Raw genomic sequence first — 18,158 nt, 5'->3', positions numbered from 1 at the left:
TCTATTAAAACTCTTGATCCTTGGCTTGCCTAAGTTATGTAAAAATAGTGCAGTATGGTTTTAAATATATTAGATTTTAATCCTTAATCTGCCTGAATGGTTAAGTGTTTTATCTAAACCTTTCCTCCAAACCCATTGTTTCTACAACAGATCAAACAGCGGAGACTGTGTTACATTTACCTTTTTTTAGACCAGGGATTGACAGACCATGGCCTACAGGCCAAATATGGCTCACCACCTAGTTTTGTAAATGAAGAGTTTTGGGAACAGATATTTACTGTCTGGTCCTTTAGAAACAAAATTTGCCAATTCCTGTTTTAGACAGTTTGCATGCTAGACCTGAGAATTGAAGTGTTCAAGAAACTCCGCTTTGGAGGAAGATAAAAACACAGAAACAAAATTCAACCATTTTGCCGAGCTGCCTGCTTGAATGCCAGCTCCCCTAATTACATTTGATTCATCAGCTCTGTGCTCAGCAGTTGCTGTCCAGCTAGCAATGCTACAATGATGATAAAAGAGAGCTGAGACAAAGCCCTTGTCCTTGAGGAATTCATGAGAGAGAAGCGTGGGTCTATTAATAGTTGATGCTGGTGTGTCTGATAAAGGGCCAGTTTGGTCATCATAGCAGTAAATGCAGGAGGTGGCGTGGCTGGGGCTGCTCCTCGTGAGGCATTGGATAGATGGATAAAGAAGAGGACGCCGTGAGGAAAGGCACAGAAACGCGCTTGTGTCTCCTGTCAGCGGGACAGAGGAGAGAAGAATGACTGCGATGGTGGGATTTGTGGCATGACTAAGGGTATAGGTCCTGAGTAGCAAGAACCACAAAATCTCACCTGAGGAGTTGGAGGTCTGTGGAACTGGGATGGTGAGCAGAGTTCTAGCTGTATGAATCAAGGCAGGGTGAATACAGAGTTTATCAGGGTGCTTATTTTAGTCCATAATGGAGTTTTGCCTTCAGGGTAAGAGTTGACCAACACACACAGCTTCTGTAGAAAGAGTCTAACCTGAATCTTTTCTTGCATTCTTTCTTAGAATAAGCTCTCTGATTTGCTGGCACCCATCTCCGAGCAGATCCAAGAAGTGATAACATTTCGGGAGAAAAACCGAGGCAGCAAGTTGTTCAATCACCTGTCAGCTGTCAGTGAAAGCATCCAGGCCCTGGGCTGGGTGGCCATGGTGAGCAGCGCGGCTTCCGGGCAGGGAAGGGGTAGATGAAAAGGAGAGGCTGGATATGGACGTGGAGGCTCTGAGTCACTGATAGCTTCTCTCTTTCTAGGCTCCCAAGCCTGGCCCCTATGTGAAAGAAATGAATGATGCTGCCATGTTTTACACAAACCGAGTCCTCAAGGAATATAAAGATGTGTAAGTGTGGCCTTTCCTCGAGGGGAAAAGACAAACTAGGCTGGTTACTTGCTGGAGTAACCCTTTGGGGCTCAGTAAGGCTCTGTGCTGGTCCTCCTGGCCCAGGGCTGCTTTTTGGAAAACTTGGTAGATATTGACTCATCCAAGTGGCATTTGCAAGCAGGAAGTGTTTCTGCTTCCACTTCTCTTTTTCTGCACGATTGCCAGAGGCCCTTTTTTCAGTCCTTACCCTTCCAGGTTTAAGAAGTTGGGCTGGAGGTAATATGTGCCAGTACTCTTTAATTTGTCCGCTTACGTGAAATTTCATTGCTCTGTAGAGAATTTCTCACTTCCCCTGTCAAAGGTTCAGTAGGACTTACTAAATTTTCGAAATATCCCTGGCCATTCATACAGTCAGCTAAAGTGACAGTAAAGTTGTTACTTGATACCACTACTGGTAGAGGTACGGACTCGTTCATTCTCGGTCTCGCCACATCCATCTGCGTCCTGACTTCTCTGTTGCTACTCTTTTGAGCTGCAGTAACTGCAGGCAGCAATTACATAGTTGTGTAGCTACCTAAACCTTTCCTTCCCGTCAGCAAACCTACGTTTGTTGAGTAACTGCTCTGTGCAAGGATAAGTCTCCATGTGGAGTGAAGTGTGTCCCCGAACACCAGGCACTTCTTCCTCCCTCCAGCAACTGAAAATTAAGCATCACAGTGTTCGGAATATTCCCCACCATCACTACCATCATTTTACAGCTGAGGAGACTCACTCTTAGGCTGATAACCTTAAAGTCTTCCGGCTAATACAGAAGAAAGGGGACTTGGATCATAATGTAGTGCTATTTCTATAGTTTAATGCTGATTATTTCCTCTGAAGGGGAAGCTTTAAAGTTTTATTTCAAGGGCAGGGAAGGCATATTTGACATAAGGCAATGTCTAAGGCACTGGAGTTTCTTGGAGCCCTGGAGGTTCACAGTGAAGCCTCTACAACAGCTTTGTGCTCAGAATGTCTGCTTTCATCCATTTTAAATGTACATTCTGCTTAAGGTCTAATTTGAAAAAAGAAAAATGGTCTTGTTCCTTAAAAATAGTTTGAGAAACACTGCTGTAAAAGAAGCAGCCCAGTGTCACTGTCCTAATGGAGTTTGGTCTAATTAGTATTAGTGTGGACTTTAAATAATAGGGAGGACTTTAAAAACAATGCCCAGTGATAGAAAAGCTGTTGTTGAGCAAAGCCTAAGAAAGGCCACCGCGGGGCGTACGGGGCGGGGGTGGGGGGGTGGGAGGTGGGTGGGTTCTGGAATCACTGTACAAAGTGCGCCATCTGCCTGTGACAAGTTCCTTATTCTCCCAGGGATAAGAAGCATGTGGACTGGGTGAAAGCTTACTTGAGTATATGGACAGAGCTGCAGGCTTACATTAAGGAGTTCCATACCACCGGACTGGCCTGGAGCAAAACGGTGAGACTTGCACCCTTCTTCCCTCTCTGTCCACAGTGGTGTCCACAGGCTTCTGAGATTTTACTACCACCACGGTCTGAGAATGATTGCTGGTTTGTTCAGTGAAGGGGAGAAAGAAGAAGAAAAACAGTAAAGACATCAAGTGTCAAGGAATATTCAGTTTTAATAAACATGAGTCCAGGACAGTTAGCAGTGTAGAAGGGAAGACGCACAAGAGTGTGTTACAAGTGCTATGCCAATCTTCACAGGGCTTAAAAATACAGATACAGGACCAGCGCTGTAGTGCAGCAGGCTAAAGCCCCAGCCTGCAGCTCTGGCATACCATATGGGTGCTGGTTCGAGTCCTGGCTGCTCCCCTTCCAATCCAGCTCCCTGCTGATGCACCTGGGAAAGCAGCAGAGGATGGCCCAAGTCCTAGGACCCCTGCACCCACCAGAAGCTCCTGGCTGCGGATAGGCCCAGTTCCAGCTGTTGAGGCCATCTGGGGAGTGAACCAGCAGCTCTGTCTCTACCTTTCTCCGTAATTGACTTTCAGATAAATAAAATAAATCTTTAAAAAAAGCAAAAATACAGATACTAACCCCTTAACACAAATGGCCAGACTAAGTGCTCTAATGAAGACACAATATACAGAGCCTGAGGAAGAGGAGAGTGATCCACGCCGAGCTGTGCTCTGTTGTTGTTAAGTTACACGTGATTCTTTCTTCCCTTTTTTTTCTTTTTATTTTTTGACAGGCAGAGTGGACAGTGAGAGAGAGAGACAGAGAGAAAGGTCTTCCTTTGCCGTTGGTTCACCCTCCAATGGCCGCTGCGGCCGGCGCGCTGCAGCCGGCGCACCACGCTGATCCAAAGGCAGGAGCCAGGTGCTTCTCCTGGTCTCCCATGGGGTGCAGGGCCCAAGCACTTGGGCCATCCTCCACTGCACTCCCTGGCCACAGCAGAGAGCTGGCCTGGAAGAGGAACAACCGGGACAGAATCCGGTGCCCCGACAGGGACTAGAACCCGGTGTGCCGGTGCTGCAGGCGGAGGATTAGCCTATTGAGCTGCGGCGCCGGCCTCTTTCTTCCCTTTTCAAAAATTTTAGTTTCTAATAGATTAAGTATAGTTCATAGACAAATTTTTATTTTTATTTTTTTAAGATTTATTTTATTTACTTGAAAGAGTTACATAGGGAGAGAAGGAGAGGCAGAGAGAGAGCGAGCGAGAGGTCTTCTATCTACTGATTGACTCCCCAACTGGCCGCAGCAGCTGGAGCTGTGCCGATCCGAAGCCAAGAGCCAGGAGCTTCTTGCCGGTCTCCCACATGGGTGTGAGGGCCCAAGCACGTGGGCCATCTTCTACTGCTTTCCCAAGCCACAGCAGAGAGCCGGGTCGGAAGTGGAGCAGCCAGGACTGTAGGTGGTGGCTTTACCCGCTACACCATAGTGCCGGCCCCCATAGATACAATTCTAAGAAGATAGTATTTTCTTCTGGCCTTCCCCTCCCTGTTGAGCTTGTGCTTTGAAGGAATGTGCTTTAACTGAGACTTGAAAGATGTGGAGGAGAGTGAAGTGGGAGAAAGGGAGAGAGTAGCAGAAGGTGCCATTGCAGAGGTCACAGAGATTGGTCACGTGTGTCTTCAAGAAGGGGAGATGGTTAGAGATACTTAGGAGAATAGTCTGAAATGGAAAGTAAGCTGAGAATAGGTGTTTGAACAAGGGAGTGATACTGATCAAAATTGTCCTTAGAGAATGTCAGTATATAGGTTGGGGATAAGGATTCATACTTAAACTATGGAAGTGGTTGTGGTGCTAGGCACTGGTAGAAGAGAATTTGTAGGAGGTATCACCAAAATAATAGAAAGATCTAGTGAAGTTGGAGGAGTTGAAAGGCTCAAAGATAAAATAGTTCAAGTGTGAATGCTAATGCCTTTCACTGAAATAGAAACAGGGGAGCAGGCAGGAGGTGGTGACATCTGTTTTGAACTTGTTGAATCTGAGGTACTGGTAACAGACTAAGGAAGATGTCTCATGGATTTTGTGAAATACGGGTTTACAGCTGCAATCAGGTGAGGCCAAAGGGGAAATAATGGAGGTTGAGAAATGGAGTGGAGAATTGGATCCCTGGGAAGGGATGAGAAGGAGTAAAGGCAGGTTGAGGGTGAGTAGGAAACATTAAGCACTGTCTTAAGGGCTGTGGAGGGGAACCCCAGGTCCGCTGGACACAGGTCGAGCCCTACTGCGGATGGTACAGAGTGGGAGAGAAAGGATGACTATGCTGCCTGCGTTTACTGTTCCAGGGGCCTGTGGCAAAAGAACTGAGTGGATTGCCGTCTGGACCCTCGGCTGGATCAGGTCCTCCTCCCCCGCCGCCTGGCCCTCCTCCCCCGCCAGTCCCTACCAGTTCAGTCTCCGATGACTCTGCCTCCCGCTCAGCACTGTTTGCGCAGATTAATCAGGGAGAGAGCATCACACATGGTAAGTGAGTACTTTGGCACGAACAGTTGGGACTGCTGTTTGGGACAGACTTCACCACCGACCAGACAGAACAGCTAGTGTAAACCAGAACCCTGGCTTGTCTCGGACAGAATTCATCTGGGTGTCGGGTTCTTTCCAGTTGCCCAGAGAGACAGCAAAGTTGGCTTAAGTGGAAATTGAAAATGGGTGAGTACAGTTCGGGGAATCCATCTGTCCCATGAGAAAGTGACTTACTATTACGTGGCATATTCAGAGTACCAAGCACAGAGCTGACAGCTGTCCTGATGGTCTCTGGCAAGTCATTGTGTCAGGGGTTCACTGACAGTCATGTGGAAAATTTGCCTAGGAATGACCTAAAGTTGTTACAGAGAAACTAAACACCACATGCACAGCCCCGTGCTGGGGTTCTGCCCATAAACATAGCGAAAGGAGTTTTAGACATTGTTGTTTATGGTAGCTACACACGGTGTGACAAACTAAATACCCAACAGTGAGGGAGACTGGTAGTTTGCCATGGTATGTCCTCTTAATGGCAGCTGTCTTTACTTTTTTCTACAATGACCCATGGAACTTTTAAGATAAAAAAAAAAAATCCAGTGTTTCAGCTACAGGCCCATGGAGCGGTACCGCTAAAGAGGCCATATGTGGTTATGTCATCAACGTGGATCTGGCCACGTTCGAAAGCAGGGTGTGTGTGAGGCTGCTGAAGGAGATGATGGGATCTTTTCCCTTGAATACAAGAAAGATGTTTTTAGAAGCTACAGGTTAACGTGAGAAAGTTTTTTATCAAGTGTAAATTGGTTGAATCAAATTTCTTAACATTGTATATGGCTAGAACTGAATAAAAAAAAATTGGAGATTTTCAAGTGCCAACACTGACTGGGACGAGGTTAGCTGTGCATGAGGTTTTCTGTTATTTTTCTTTCATTATTTTCTTTCCTATCACATCTTTTCCTCCGTTGCTTTAAAAACTTTATATATTTTGTTGAGTATATATCTGGTGGGCGACTTTCCAGATCTTTTTTTGTGCATTTAAATACCCATCCTACCCCTGCTCCTAATACATATTCCATGTTTTGTTTTTCAAATGGAACCATATAATTTAACCTTGCGGGAGGAAATTATTAAAGAACTGGTTCTGATAGAACATCTCAAAAGCACTGGTTTGGAGTACAGTTGGGAATCTGTTTTACATGAGAAAGTGACTTAATATTTGCTGTTATGGGTTGATTTAACTTACACGTCAGCAAGTTAGCTATTGCCTCAGCCCAGCCTGGGTATGAAGAACAGACACAAGGTAGCTGTTGCTCTTCCAGCCCTGAAACACGTGTCTGATGATATGAAGACTCACAAGAACCCTGCCCTGAAGGCTCAGAGTGGTCCAGTACGCAGTGGCCCCAAACCATTCTCTGCTCCTAAACCCCAAACCAGCCCATCCCCCAAACCAGCCACAAAGAAGGAGCCAGCTGTACTTGAACTGGAGGGCAAGAAATGGAGAGTGGTGAGTTAAAAATACCCAGGTCGGGGAAATAAGCGTAGAGACGAGGGGTTTAAATGCAGCTCAAAGGAGTGCAGAGTTTGGGATAGCCTGTTAACTTTATCTGGGGTGTGTTTGGTGATGAGAATCCTGGGGTATATGTTTAAACAGGAAAATCAAGAGAATGTTTCCAACCTGGTAATTGAGGACACAGAGCTGAAGCAGGTGGCTTACATATACAAGTGTGTCAACACAACATTGCAAATCAAGGGCAAGATTAACTCCATCACAGTAGGTGAGTCTTCGCTGCTGCTTTGGGCAGACTGTCCCGGAGCCGGAGAGGGCTAAAAGTGTTTACCACCCCTCTTCCTAAAGATTCTGAAACATATTTCCTTTATACTGTTGACCTGCTCTTTCTCCTAGATAACTGTAAGAAACTCGGGCTGGTATTCGATGACGTGGTGGGCATTGTGGAGATAATCAATAGTAGGGATGTCAAAGTTCAGGTAACTTGATATCTTGGCTCGCTCTTTCAGTCCCTGGGGAATTAACTGAGTGACACCGCAGACCCACAGATGTTGCTTTGGTGGGAATCTGATTCTACAAGTGTGTGTAAGCTGAGCGGCTTTGGATGTGGCAAAGGAGAGCTGGCTGTTCAAGTGAGCTCTCTGTAGCGCCCATCCCGGCCCAACCCTAGGATCCAGTATCTGTCGTGCACCTGACGCTTTTCATGTAGTCGTTGAGTCGTGGGAAGCAGTGAGTGCGTTCCCTGCAACTTCCCGCTGTCCTCCCCAGCTGCCGGGCCTCAGATCTCTTGGTTTTCTCTGCAGGTAATGGGTAAAGTGCCAACCATTTCCATTAACAAAACAGATGGCTGCCACACTTACCTGAGCAAGAATTCCCTGGACTGTGAGATAGTCAGTGCCAAGTCGTCTGAGATGAACATCCTCATTCCCACAGAAGGCGGGGACTTCGTAAGTGTCTTGGTCTTTAGAGAAGTATGGTATTAAAAACAGAAGGGATCGAAGGCTGCACTGAGTAGGAAGAGTCCAACAATGCCCAACAGAAGCACCCAGAAACAAAGTCATGTCCTGTAGTGGAGCCCCAGAGCGGGTGGGTTTTGCCTTCTTAATTTGTGCTCAGGATAGCTATGAAGAGTGGGACTGAGTCACAGTGCCCTGTTGAGTTGGGGCTGTAAAACCTGCGTATTTTCACTTACAGTCTGTACAAGATCACTGATCACAGAGCGGTGACCAGTGGAACACACCCTGGCTCCTCTCTCTCTCTCACTACCTCCCACCTGGCTCAGGTTTAAGTGGAGGCAAGCATTGGAGGAAAAGTGTGAGATTAGCCCCAGCTCATTCTCTAGCCCTGCCTTAACTCCAACGTCTCTTCTTTATTTGCAGAACGAGTTCCCAGTCCCGGAACAGTTCAAGACTGTATGGAACGGGCATAAGTTGGTCACCACAGTGACAGAGATCGCCGGTTAAGTGAAGTGCCACTGGGTTCTGCGCCCTCTCCCTCCACACACGGGATGACTCTGTTATCGAGACGGTTCTTTTCTAGGTTTCCTCTACCTTTCTGCTCTTAACGGCTTCTCTGCTCTGAGAGGCACAGCTACCTGCCTTCACTGAAATATACCTCAGGCTGAGATTTGGGGCGGGGTAGCAGGGCAGTTGATCTTCTGCAGGAAGGTGCAGCTTCCTTATATCAGTGCAGCCACACCGCCAATGCATTCTTCAGGAACGGCAGGCCAGGACTGGTGCATTTTAGCTCTCAGCTTTGGGGTTACTTGACCAATTACAGTCCTTTGAGAAGAATAAAACAGTCCCAGGATGAACAGATCAGAACGTTCACACTAGGCGATCTTTTCCTAACAGTGAGCAGATAGGTAGCAGAAGCTGTGTGATTCCAGGTGGTTGTTCTAACCAAACGATCTTTCACTGTTGACAAGTGAGGCAAGGGTTGCACTGGATCAAAGGCTGAGACTTAGCCATCTAGCATTCCAAGCAAAACAGTTTCCCCATAAGCATTCCTTTCCTTCTGCATTCCATCGTAAGTCTGCCTCAGCCATGGGACAGCAGGTTCTCTGGGATCAGCTGCTGCAGCAGTGCCCGTCACTGAGGGCAGTGGGCCCTTTCTTAGGGATCCCTGCCCAGCACCTTCCTACAGACATGACTTTTTTAAAAAATACCCTCACACCATCCCAAGGAATCTGGCATTCTTCCTCCCTGCTAGGTGCCTGTCGTCTTCATTGCCTCCTTTGCCCACCATCAGTGGCACTTGGCTCCCGTCCAGGCACTGCAGAGGACTAAAACCTCCCCTGCAGGCTGGTTTTGGGTCTGGATGGATGGAAGGATCTCGCACAGCATTGCTAATGTAAATTTCAGTTTTTCCCTCTAGAACAAACACTTACCAAAATATGCAACTTTTTTTGGTGGGAAGAGAGATTGTCCTGTGACTTCTACCCATTTCCTGAGGCCTGTGGAAATAAACCTTTATGTACTTAAAGTTATACAGAAAATAGAATAAAGTTAATACCAAACTTGCTTACCTGTGGTATCTGTTGTAGAGAGATGTAACAATATTGGGGAGAAAATGACACCAAGGATAAGAAACTACTCTTTATTTTAGACAACCTCATAAAATTATTTCCATACCCTCCCACTTCTTGCTGGTAATCTTCATCTCTCCGTTAAAGAATACGGTTGGGAGGTGGGGGGCGGGGGGGGGGGGGACAGGGATCCTACGGGATAATCTGCGGCACTACCGCTACCGCATCAGAGCGTAGCTAGTCAGGTCTGCGCACCGCAGCGGCTCGCGGGGAGTGAGAGGGGACGCGTGGGGGTGGTGCTGTCCAACAGGCCTTCTCGGAGGTGGAGGACGGGACTGCAGCGTTCCGCAAGCCTTCTGAGCACAGAGCCCTTTCTCACAGAAGCCATCAGAAACGGCCCGGTACGCTGGGCAGCATGACTTGGGGGGGGGGGGGGGGAGGGGCGTCTGAGCTCCCTGTCGCTCGGCCCAGTCTCAGCGGACCTCCGGGCACGCGGACCACTAGTCCGCACGGACGCCAGAACTAGCTGCCTCGCTTTTCCCGTCCTTTTCTTTGTCCCCAACCCCCTCCCACCTAAAGTGATGCAAGACTACATTTCCTCTCTCAAGCCACAAATGGGTGTTGCTTCCTTGCTTTTGTGACACAGCCTGGGGAGACAGTGAGTGCTGCAGGGGCGAGAGGTGGGCGGGGCGTCCGTCAGGTCCCTGTGAGGCACCGCAGAGTGGTGCAGCAGCGTGAGCCAAGCACGAGTCTAGTCTACCAGCGAAACAGAACGCATGCGCGGTGCCTGAGTGCTCGGGCGGGGCGAACGTGCCTGGACGTTCCTGATGAAGGTGTCTGCCCTCGCACCTATCCCCTGCACCGGCCTGGCGCTGATCTGCAGCACACTGCCTTTCTAAGGCTGCGCCCGAGCACACCAAGCAGGCTGCAAAACAGGCCTCGGGCTTACTAATTCAGCTTGCATTCAACACGTGCGGCGATAGGAGGCGGCAAAGGAGAAGATTGGCATCTCAGCAGGGCATGCTAGATGACAGGAGAGAGGGCTAGTTGCAAGCTGGCTCTGAGCGCAGGCTTGGGCAGGGAGGGACCTCCCCCAGGCGGCCGGCAAGAGCTGGGGGCTCCCGAGCGCTGCTGCAAACTGCACGGGTTTCACTCAAGGAAGGGTAAGATGTGGGCGTAAAACCATTCTTGAGACAGTTGAAGATGGTCCCCTTCTGTGGCCAGAAACACCAGCTTTCCTGCTTTGTCCATTTCCTTCAGCCCCAGGCGGTCCTGCCGGGAGAGAACAGTCAGGTTTAATGAAAACTCTGAAGTCCAACAGTAAAGAAACAATGTTCGCCTGTCCCAGAGCAACCTGTGGCGGGAGACGAGCAGTTGCAACAAAGCTAGAGTGGCGTCTGCTGTTGCTGCCAGGGGCTGGGGGTTCACCATCAGGAAGTTCCTGGTGGTGGTTTCCTCACTCTTATCAGACCCTGACTTCCCTTTCTTTTGTCTCACCCAACCTGAGACAGCGAATCTAAGAGAAAAATGAAGAGACAAATGGTCTCTGAAAGTACTTGGACAAATTCTAGTACAGGTTGGGTATCCCTTATCCAAATGTCTGGGACCAGGGGCGTTCTGGGTTTCAGATGTAGCACTTGCTACCTCAGGAATGGAACCAAGCCTAAACACAGAATTCCGACACATGGCCTAAAGGTAATTTACACTTGACTGCAGCCAAAAGCCAAGAAGCAACAGAAATTGTATACACATGCTTTTTATTGTGCCTGTGTTTTGCCTACAGCTCACCACACAAAGTCAGGAGTGGAACAGCAGTGGAATACTCCACTGGGAACATCATCTTGGCACCAAAGAGTGTGGGATTTTGGAGCAATTTGGATTTCATACTATGAAAGGTCAGCTCGTGGAAGCTCACTGGCTCAGTTGTGACCTTGTGCACTTCCGGGAGAGTCCATCTCCTGTCTAAGTTCCTTGCGTGTAGAAGGCCCCAGAGCTGGAGGTGGCGGGACAGGCAACTTCCGCTCAGCAACAGGACTTGGGCTAAAGGAAACTGACAGCTCCAGTCCCACCCAGCCTCCTGCAGGAGCTCCGCTTTCCACACCTAATTTAAACTCGGGGCTAACAGGCTCTGAAGGTTTCACAGTGAGGCCCCGCTTTGTAGGTTTTCCTTAGGCACCGGGGCCTCTTGGATGTGCAGCAGACTGTTCCGAGAAGGAAGCTGTTCCAGACCTTTTCGTCAGAGGGGAGGACCTAGAGATGACGCGTCTCTTGTTTCTGCTCGAAAACCCCGAGGTACGGGTCCTCCTGGCTGTCGCAGGGCCCTGACAAGCCTCACCCACCTCAGACACCATCAGCTGCTTCCAGAGCACCTGGCGCTCCAGGGCCTGCAGGGCAGGGCTCCAGCACCTGAGCGCCCGCGTGCAGCTTCGGGAAGTGGGGGCTGAAAAAGCGCCAGCCTCCCAGCACCGAGCCCCGCGGTTACCTGTGTGTACAGGGCGGTTTCCTGCAAGGGAACGGTTTCCTTGGCTTGCCCGCTTCTGTAAAAGCCAAACCACTGCAGGAGAGGAAGGACACATCAGACACGTGGCACACACTGCCAAGCTAACCTGCTAATGGCGGGTAGCTGAGACTACCAACAAACTGTATCGTAAAGCCACAGCAGGAAGGAACAAATGGAAGCGGGGAGGCCTCGAGTCACTCCTTTTTAAAGGTTAGTCCTGAGGGCTGACCTAATCTTTGCAAACAGCTCTACCCCCTCCCCAGGATTTGTGCTGCCTACATGTACTAAGTACCTACCCTGGGAAGATTCCTGCGCTAAAATCTAAACATTCAAGGATGAATATAGGACCCTTTTTTTCCCAGGAGCTCCCAGTCCAGTGAGGCAGAGAAACAACTCAGGGTGTAGTGTGGGGCTCGGAACACTTTCTGCAAACATCAGATAGGAAATATTATTTTAGGCTTTGACGGCCAGATGATTGCAGCTACTTACTGCTGTCCTTGTAGCAAAAGCAGCCAGACAATATATAAAAAACAGGCCTGTTTCCAGGGCAAGTTTGTCTATGGACACTGAAATTTGAATTTCAAATCATTTTCACATGTGAAAAAATCTTTTTGACTTTTTCCAACCATTTAAAATTGGTTGAGCTTCACCCCCAACCATTTAGAAATGAAAAAACTCTTAGCTTGGGGTCAGCAGTGGCATAGCAGGTAAAGCCGCTGCCTGCAGCGCCAGCATCCCATATGGGCGCCAGCTCAAGTCCCAGCTGCCCCACTTCCCATCCAGCTCCCTGCTGTGGCCTGGGAAAGCAGTAGAAGATGGCCCAGGTGCTTGGGCCCCTGCACCCACATGGGAGACAAGGAAGAGGCTCCTGGCTCCTGGCTTTGGATCAGCACAGCTCTGGCCATTGCAGTCATTTGGGGAGTGAACTAGCAGATGGAAGACCTTTCTCTCTCTGGCTCTACCTCTCTCTGTAACTTTGTCTTTCAAATAAATAAAATAAATCTTAAAAAAAAAAAAAGGAATCCTGGGGGTGAGGACAGGCACTGTGGTGCAGCAGGTTAAGCTGCCACTTGGGACGCCTGCATCCCATCCTGTATCGAGTGCCTGGTTCAAGTCCTGGCTCCTCTGCATTTCTGACCCAGCTTCCTGCTAATACACCTGAAAGGCAGCAGATGATGGCCCAACTGCCACCCATGTGGGAAAAACGAGTGGAGTTCTTGGTTCCTGGCTTCAACCTAACCTAGCCCTGGCTGTTACAGGCTTTTGGGGAGTGAACTAGCAGATGGAAGATCTCTATCACAACTTTTTTTTTTTTTTTTTTTTTTTTTTAAGACAGGAGAAGTCTTCTATCCACTGATTCACTCCCCAAATGGCCACAACGGCAGAGCTGGGCTGATCTGAAGCCAGGATCCAGGTGCTTCTTCAGGGTCTCCCAAGAGGGTGCAGGGGCCCCAGGACTTGGGCCATCTTCACTGCTTTCCCAGGCCATAGCAGAGAGCTGGATTAGAAGTGGAGCAGCCGGGATTATTACTGGCGCCCACAGGGATGACGGTGCCACAGGCAGAGTATTAACCTGCTGCGCCACCGCGCGGCCCCTACCGCAGCCTTTCAATGAAGATAAAATGAAGGCAAAGAAATTACAAACAACTGTAAATGCCGCAGGCCGGATGTGGCCCAGGTGGGCTGGCACGATGTGAGTACTGTGATGGTGGCTGCTGAGTCCACACGCGGGAGCAAGAGGGGTGGCACCCTGGAGGAAGTGACATTTGAGTTTGGCCTTGACAAGCAGGAGCTTATCAGGTGGAGAAGCCAGGGAGGGACGTTCTAGAGGCGAGAAAACATGAGCAAAGGCACACAGGACAAAAGCTCCTGCCAAGTCGGCGTGGCCATACTGCAGTGCGGCTTGACGGAAGGGTGTGCAAGGTGGGGAGGGAAGGGAGAGGAGGCTGGAGAGGGGGGCTGAGGCAGTCTTGGCCTGCCGCACCTTGGAATTTTCCGACTTTGGCTAGCGATTCTGGATCTTTTGGGGCCAGGGATCTCTAAAAATCCGATTAAAGGGAGCGGGAGTTGTGGCGTAGCAGGTTAAGCTGCTGCCTGAGAGGCCGGCATCCCATCTAAGCACAGGTTCCAGTTTTAACTACTCCACTTCTGATCCAGCTCCCTGCTGATGCACCTGGGAAAGTAGCAGAGGATGGCCCAAGTGCTTGGGCCCATGCACCCACATGGGAGACCTGGAAAAGCTCCTGGCTCCTGGCTTCAGCCTGGCCCAGCACAGCCCCAGCTATTTGGGGAGTGAACCAGCGGATGGAAGATTTCTGTTTCTCTCTGTAACTGCCTTTCAAATAACTAAAAAATAAATCTTAAAAAAAAAAAGAAAGAAAAGAATCTGATTAAAATTATAGACCCTCAGCCAGCTCCGCAGCTCACTTGGCTAATCCTCCACCTGCAGCACTGGCACCCCGGGTTCTGGTCCCAGTTGGGGCGCCGGATTCTGTCCCGGTTGCTCCTCTTCCAGTCCAGCTCTCTGCTGTGGCCCGGGAAGGCAGTGAAGGATGGCCCAGGTGCTTGGGCCCTGCACCCCATGGGAGACCAGGAGGAAGCACCTGGCTCCTGGCTTCGGATCAGTGCAGTGCGCCGGCCGCAGCGCACTGGCCATAGCGGCCATTTGGAGGGTGAACCAACAGAAAAGGAAGACCTTTCTCTAGGTCTCTCTCTCTAACTCTGCCTGTCAAAAAAAAAAAAAAAATATATATATATATATATATATTATAGACCCTCGCCCAGAGAATGCAATTACCTAATTATACATGCACCTTTAGGGAGCAGACAGCTCTGGGATGACAGCCCCTGCTGTCTGCAGAGGGACTCAAGAGACTTGTGCTGGCAGGCAGCTGTTATTTTAGTTCCTTTCCACCGCGGTCTCACAGCCCCCGGGCCCGTGTCTCACCTCAGAATCCACGGGGTCCACGACGGAGTCGTTGAGGAACTTCACCATCACAAACTTCTTCAGGGCCATCAGGTTTTTCTTGTAGGACTCGTTGACGCCCTGGAAGAAAGGCCGCAGCGGTCACGGCCGCCGCCAGCTCCCAGCAGGGGTGAGCGCCCTCGGGTGCTCTGGTGGTCCCGACCCTGGCCCACCGTGTTTCTTGCCCTGGCAATGGGCGGCTTTTCCCGCTTTCCGCTGCAGCCTCCCCCTGCCGTCCTCACTGGCTGACGCTGTCCCACAGTCCACAGGCACCAGCACACAGCCAGAGGAAGGCACGCAAAGCAAGCAGCTACACACCCTGGGCGGTTCTGCTCTCCTAGTCTGCGTCTGCTGTTTCCTGCCTTCCCCTTCACATTTTTGTCTGAAGAAACCACAAAAGCTTCCAGATGAGGCTAAAGTGAAGCCATGGCCTCCCCTCGCCCACCCACCCCCCATGCTCATGGCTGGGTCACACTCCCTCCCTCCACAGTCTCTCTTCTCCATCTCTCCTCTGAGAAAATCGGCTCCAGAAAGGGATCCCTGGGAAGGCTTCCCTCACGCAGGACAGCAGCTGTGAGTTCCTTGGCCCACCCACACCTGCTGACCCGGGCCGCTGCTGCACCACCAGCAAAGGGAGCGGACTTCAGGGAAGAAGGCCAGAGGACTTCCAGCCTCCCTATAAGGGACCTGATCTCAGAAGCACCACCTCCCAGCCACAGATGTTCCATTTCCCGGCGCCGCCCCGCAGCGCGGGTCCCACTGCCAACTCGTTTCTGCTGCTGTGCGGGCGCGGGTGCTCACCCGCTCCTGATTGATATCCGCCAAGAAGATGCTGTGGTTGCGGTACATGTCCTCCTTGATGGGGTCATGCCAATATTCTGCTTGCACCAGGCTGCAGAGAGAGAGAGAGAAAGGTGACCAGGCTGTGTGTCAGCAGGCCCAGGGCATGCCCCAGCGAGCAGGCCACCTCCCAAGAGGCTTTGCTCTCTCCTAGGGAAGAAGAGACTTGCACCTGTGGAGTAGCTCACCAGCACAGTATCTTGTGAAGACTTGGACCAGCTGATCAGCATGGCGCAGAAAGTCCAAGAGAGTTAGGAAAAGCCTGCTCAGTATTTGGTTCCCTGAGGCATGGAGCCTTCTCCCACCGTCATGGAGGCTTCTCCCACCACCGTGCACCTCCTGCGCCCTCCCACAAGCCCGCCTCCCTCCCTCTGCTTTGCTCCCTACTCATCCTGCAGCACTCAGCTACCCACCCCCCCCCCGCCTCTGCCCCTCCATCCGGTCACTGTCCCTCCAGCCATCTTGCCATGCTCAGGCTGCGATGGAGGCCGAGCTGCTCAGAGCTGCTCACGCAGTGCCAAGTGGGGACACCAGATTTCAGAACCCTGGGACGTGATGCTGTTTGGAAGAACAAAGAGCAGCCCCGTGGCTGTCACAGCTCTCACTAGAACAGACCAGGGAAGGCATCTGTGTTCACATGAACTTGCTCTCCTGTCTCCTTCCTCTTCCCTTCCCCTTCAGGTCCATCCACAGCCATCGTTGAAACTGACGGGTCTACCCCAAGGCCTCCCGCAGAAAGCGGGGCGGAGCGCAGGGAGGGGCCCTGAAGCTCAGGTTGGCAGGGAAGAAACAAATCCCTGCACAGGAGCTTTCCCTGGCCAGCGTGCAGAAGCTGCCCAGAGGCAGTGGCCAGAGGAGCCCAACTCAGCGGAGCAGAACGACGCTAGGACCCAGTGGCACTGAGGCCCGGGCCGCAGTCGTCTGGTGACATCCTATAATCTGTTACTAGGAGTATCTATAGTCCTTTAAATGTGGAGTTTCACTGAGGTTTTAAAATGTGGTGCACTCTGGGGCTGGCGCTGTGGCTCATTTGGCTAATCCTCCACCTGCGGCACCGGCATCCCATATGGGTGCCGGGTTCTAGTCCCAGTTGCTCCTCTTCCAGGCCAGCTCTCTGCTGTGGCCCGGGAGTGCAGTGGAGGATGGCCCAAGTGCTTGGGCCCTGCACCCGCATGGGAGACCAGGAGGAAGCACCTGGCTCCTGGCTTCGGATTGGTGCAGCACTGGCCGTAGCCGCCATTTGGGGAGTGAACCAACGGAAGGAAGACCTCTCTCTCTGTCTCACACTGTCTATAAATCTACCTAATTAAAAAAAAAATTAAAATGTGGTGCACTTTGGAATTTGTTAAATGCTGCTCTCAGTCCTGGTCTGGCCCTGCCGTTTCAGCCTTGCCATCACGCACACGGCCGCGGCCTGGAAGCTGTCTGGCACCCAGCACATGCTGGGTCAGGGCCAGAGCTGGAGGTCAGCCCAGGCCTGAAGGAAGCTGGTGCTGGAGGAGGGCGGGGAACAGGCAGGGCAAAGCCTCCAATGAGCGCGGGAGGGTGGCAGGCGCGGAGATGCCGGGCACGGCTCGCACTCCCTCCTCCGGCCCAGCGGGACAGGCTCAGGATGGCTGGGGCGGAGGCGTGGAGGCAGCAGTCACAGGTTACCTTCCCACAGGAATAGGAAACGCGGTGAGAGGCCCACAGGCAGAAATGAGGGAGATTCTGTAAGCCCGGTGCCTGGGGGCCAGGGGCGGAGGGGGAGCAGGGGGTCGGGAGGCCGCCCGAGGAGAACCGCGGGTGTGCACGCCGAGCACCTCGGAGCCGAGCGCTGGGAGCCCAGGCTGGCGGGCGCCAAGGCCAGCTCCCGAGGCCACACCTGCCTGCTTGGCCCCTGCGGAACACTCACACAGCACCTCCTGTCTGCCGTGCCTCTGTCTACACACCTTACACCCTACACCCGGTGACCTGCTTCGCGAACGCCCGCCGCACCGCAAGGGAGAGGCTGTCGTCTGGGGCGGCCAGGACGCCTGGGGTGGGCGGGCAGCTGGCCCACCCTCCGCCAGCCACACTCCTCCCCACACCCCACGCTGTCTTCGCTATACTTTGGCGCCGACGTGGATGGTATCAGCTTTGGGTCAGACAAACCTGGGATCACAGCCACTTTAGTCCCCTGAGCCTGTCTTGTCAAAGTTTAACAAGATGGGCGTGCTGGGCCCACACAGGATACAAGCTCAATGGAAGACTGCAATATTGCATCTGTCATAATCTGTTGTGTTCCCCCTCTGCCTCTGTCTCTCCGTCTTTCTGTGTTACTCTGCCTTTCAAATAAAAAAATAAATCTGCAAAAAAAAAAAAAAAATGTAGGGGCCGATGTTATGAAATAGTAGGTAAAGCCATTATCTCTGATGCCCGCATCCCATATAGATGTCAGTTCGTATCCCGGCTGTTCCACTTCTGATCCAGTTCCCTACTAAAGGCGTGGGAAAAGCAGAAGATGATGGCCCAAGTATTTGGACCCCTGACACCCATGTGGGAGACCCAGATGAAGCTCCTAGTTCCTGGCTTCTGCCTG

General features: G+C 51.3%; 2 protein-coding genes and 1 long non-coding RNA gene across 4 annotated transcripts in view; 1 reads left to right on the top strand and 2 right to left on the bottom strand.

Moving 5' to 3' along the window:
* Positions 1 to 9,288, top strand: part of CAP1 (cyclase associated actin cytoskeleton regulatory protein 1) — a 28,857-nt gene extending 19,569 nt beyond the window's left edge. For both annotated transcript variants that reach the window (XM_002715191.6, XM_008265512.5), the window contains exons 5-13: positions 1,033 to 1,176; positions 1,277 to 1,362; positions 2,701 to 2,806; positions 5,085 to 5,262; positions 6,579 to 6,763; positions 6,911 to 7,034; positions 7,163 to 7,245; positions 7,570 to 7,713; positions 8,146 to 9,288. In XM_002715191.6, coding sequence (XP_002715237.2) covers positions 1,033 to 1,176; positions 1,277 to 1,362; positions 2,701 to 2,806; positions 5,085 to 5,262; positions 6,579 to 6,763; positions 6,911 to 7,034; positions 7,163 to 7,245; positions 7,570 to 7,713; positions 8,146 to 8,229 — 1,134 coding nt within the window. In that variant the 3' untranslated portion in view covers positions 8,230 to 9,288. The remainder of the gene's footprint in view (positions 1 to 1,032; positions 1,177 to 1,276; positions 1,363 to 2,700; positions 2,807 to 5,084; positions 5,263 to 6,578; positions 6,764 to 6,910; positions 7,035 to 7,162; positions 7,246 to 7,569; positions 7,714 to 8,145) is intronic.
* Positions 176 to 1,034, bottom strand: LOC138850671 (uncharacterized). The gene is made up of 2 exons (XR_011390760.2): positions 834 to 1,034; positions 176 to 734 (listed from the first exon to the last, which is right to left on the bottom strand). It is a non-coding gene; the product is annotated as an uncharacterized LOC138850671 (long non-coding RNA).
* Positions 9,289 to 9,350: 62 nt separating the features above from the next.
* The window catches only part of PPT1 (palmitoyl-protein thioesterase 1), a 28,134-nt gene continuing 19,326 nt past the window's right edge, over positions 9,351 to 18,158 (bottom strand). The window contains exons 6-9 of the mRNA XM_002715190.6: positions 15,560 to 15,650; positions 14,741 to 14,839; positions 11,776 to 11,847; positions 9,351 to 10,565 (exon numbers count right to left, since the gene is read on the bottom strand). Of these exons, the coding sequence (XP_002715236.1) occupies positions 10,443 to 10,565; positions 11,776 to 11,847; positions 14,741 to 14,839; positions 15,560 to 15,650 (385 nt within the window). The 3' untranslated portion in view covers positions 9,351 to 10,442. The remainder of the gene's footprint in view (positions 10,566 to 11,775; positions 11,848 to 14,740; positions 14,840 to 15,559; positions 15,651 to 18,158) is intronic.

The sequence above is a fragment of the Oryctolagus cuniculus genome, chromosome 7, assembly GCF_051225735.1.
Source record: "Oryctolagus cuniculus isolate XC-2025 breed Fujian yellow rabbit chromosome 7, ASM5122573v1, whole genome shotgun sequence".
Taxonomy (NCBI): domain Eukaryota; kingdom Metazoa; phylum Chordata; class Mammalia; order Lagomorpha; family Leporidae; genus Oryctolagus; species Oryctolagus cuniculus.
Note: the sequence above shows the minus strand (reverse complement) of the source record. Positions and strands in the feature narration are given on the sequence as shown.